General features: G+C 32.6%; 1 protein-coding gene across 1 annotated transcript; it reads left to right on the top strand.

The window, feature by feature from the left end:
• Positions 1-767: 767 nt before the first annotated feature.
• On the top strand, positions 768-1,625 carry LOC134813313 (protein RER1-like). The gene is made up of 4 exons (XM_063821010.1): positions 768-816; positions 927-1,031; positions 1,317-1,422; positions 1,537-1,625. The coding sequence occupies exons 1-4, from the start codon at positions 787-789 to the stop codon at positions 1,623-1,625; spliced, it is 330 nt and encodes a 109-aa protein (XP_063677080.1). The 5' UTR covers positions 768-786.
• Positions 1,626-1,661: the final 36 nt, after the last annotated feature.

Genomic DNA, 1,661 nt, shown 5'->3' with positions numbered 1-1,661 from the left:
GCAAACCTTCAAAGGCAATCAGAACAGTGGCTCAAACTTTTGGATAACTTTAACGAGGCTTTGAAGGAAATTGGTGATGTGAGCAATTGGGCTAAGTCATTGGAAAATGAAATGACTAAGATATCTCACACGTTGGCATATGCTTACAAAGGCGAGGTGGAAAATTCGAATTCTAATGTATCAATATTGGAATGAGTCATTGGCAAGTACCAGCATTGTGTTCATCAGTATAATGTTATTCTGTGTTTAAACTCTCATATCAAGGAAGACGTTTCAATTCGGACTGAGTCAATTTGCACATGATCACTGGTCAGATACCTTCTTTGAGACTGCCAATTGTCAAAAGGACAAATGGTTTCTCAGCTAGTGAGAAATTACCTTAAGGCTGTTTGTATGATTCGATTTAAAATTCAATTGATTGTGATGACAGAATTAAAAACTATTGTGAAATTAAAGTTAAAATGTCTATGTTAAACATCTCTAAAAATGAGGTTTTTTGTTGAACTTTTTATATGTCATATTGACTATTGAGTGACCTTTGGAAGCTTCTAACTTTTTATCAAAAATATGTACATCTGTGAGATTGGTTTTGATCATTTTTAAAACTCAATCTATATCATTATCGAAAAAATCTAACGTGATAGCTAAAGCTCTTCTTATAAACTGACTCTAAATTGATTCATTATATATTTACCTAATATTTTACATTCAACACTCATTTTGTTGTTTTATAAATAAGAACTGTACTAAGAACTTACCATTTAATATTTTAGGAAGGTATCGGGAATGGATAAAGTTGCACTCGCTATAAAACAGGTACTAGCTGTACAACCTTATATAAGCAAGTTAAGACAACATCAATTATATGTGTTCCTCGTTTTGTAATCCATCTGAACCTATTAAATTATCTTTCAAATCACTTTCAGCGGTATCAGAAATTTTTGGACGATGTTGTGCCGTTCTTGGTTCCCAGATGGCTCTTCGTTTGTGGAATAATATTCTACTTTATCTACCGGATAATAGCACTGGAGGTCAGTGATTGTTGGTAAAATTCTGGCTACCAGTAGTCAGATTTGTTCATATTATTGAAAATCACAGTATAGAATGTATATTAAATCTTCTAGCAATTACTGTTGAATTATTTATACCACGTCTGTCGCCTAAATTAATGGCTAATGTATTACATTCAACATATTCTGTGTGGTGAACAGTCGAACACCATTATCCTTCTGTTCTGTGATTGTGTAAAGCTGTCCATTTCAACTTCAGTATTAACATGATTAAGATGATAATAGTTAGCATTTATGTATTTTCAGGGTTGGTATATATCCAGTTACGCATTGGCTATCTTTCATCTCAATCTATTTATCGCCTTCCTTTCTCCTAAAATCGACCCCTCCTTTGAAATGTCTGAATCGCTTGGTAAGTCATCTAACTGCAATTTGGATCAAATAACAGTTATTTTTATTGTTTTCAATAGTAATTGTCTGTATGAGTATGACACTTATTAATTTTATCAATGTTAACCAACTTCAGATGATGAAGATGGTCCAGCTTTACCAACCAACAACAACGAAGAATTCAGACCCTTCATAAGGAGACTTCCTGAATTCAAATTCTGGTAAAGTTATTTTCTAATAATTTAACTAATAACTTAACTT

This window comes from Bolinopsis microptera, chromosome 3, assembly GCF_026151205.1.
Source record: "Bolinopsis microptera isolate Bmic1 chromosome 3, MBARI_Bmic_1.0, whole genome shotgun sequence".
NCBI lineage: Eukaryota > Metazoa > Ctenophora > Tentaculata > Lobata > Bolinopsidae > Bolinopsis > Bolinopsis microptera.
Note: the sequence above shows the minus strand (reverse complement) of the source record. Positions and strands in the feature narration are given on the sequence as shown.

Bases quoted from the DNA above. Each gene is read 5' to 3' on its own strand.
- LOC134813313 (XM_063821010.1), top strand. From the start codon at position 787: ATGGATAAAGTTGCACTCGCTATAAAACAG. The intron at 1,032-1,316 runs GTCAGTGATTGT...ATGTATTTTCAG, and splicing joins ACCGGATAATAGCACTGGAG to GGTTGGTATATATCCAGTTA. The intron at 1,423-1,536 runs GTAAGTCATCTA...AACCAACTTCAG, and splicing joins TGAAATGTCTGAATCGCTTG to ATGATGAAGATGGTCCAGCT.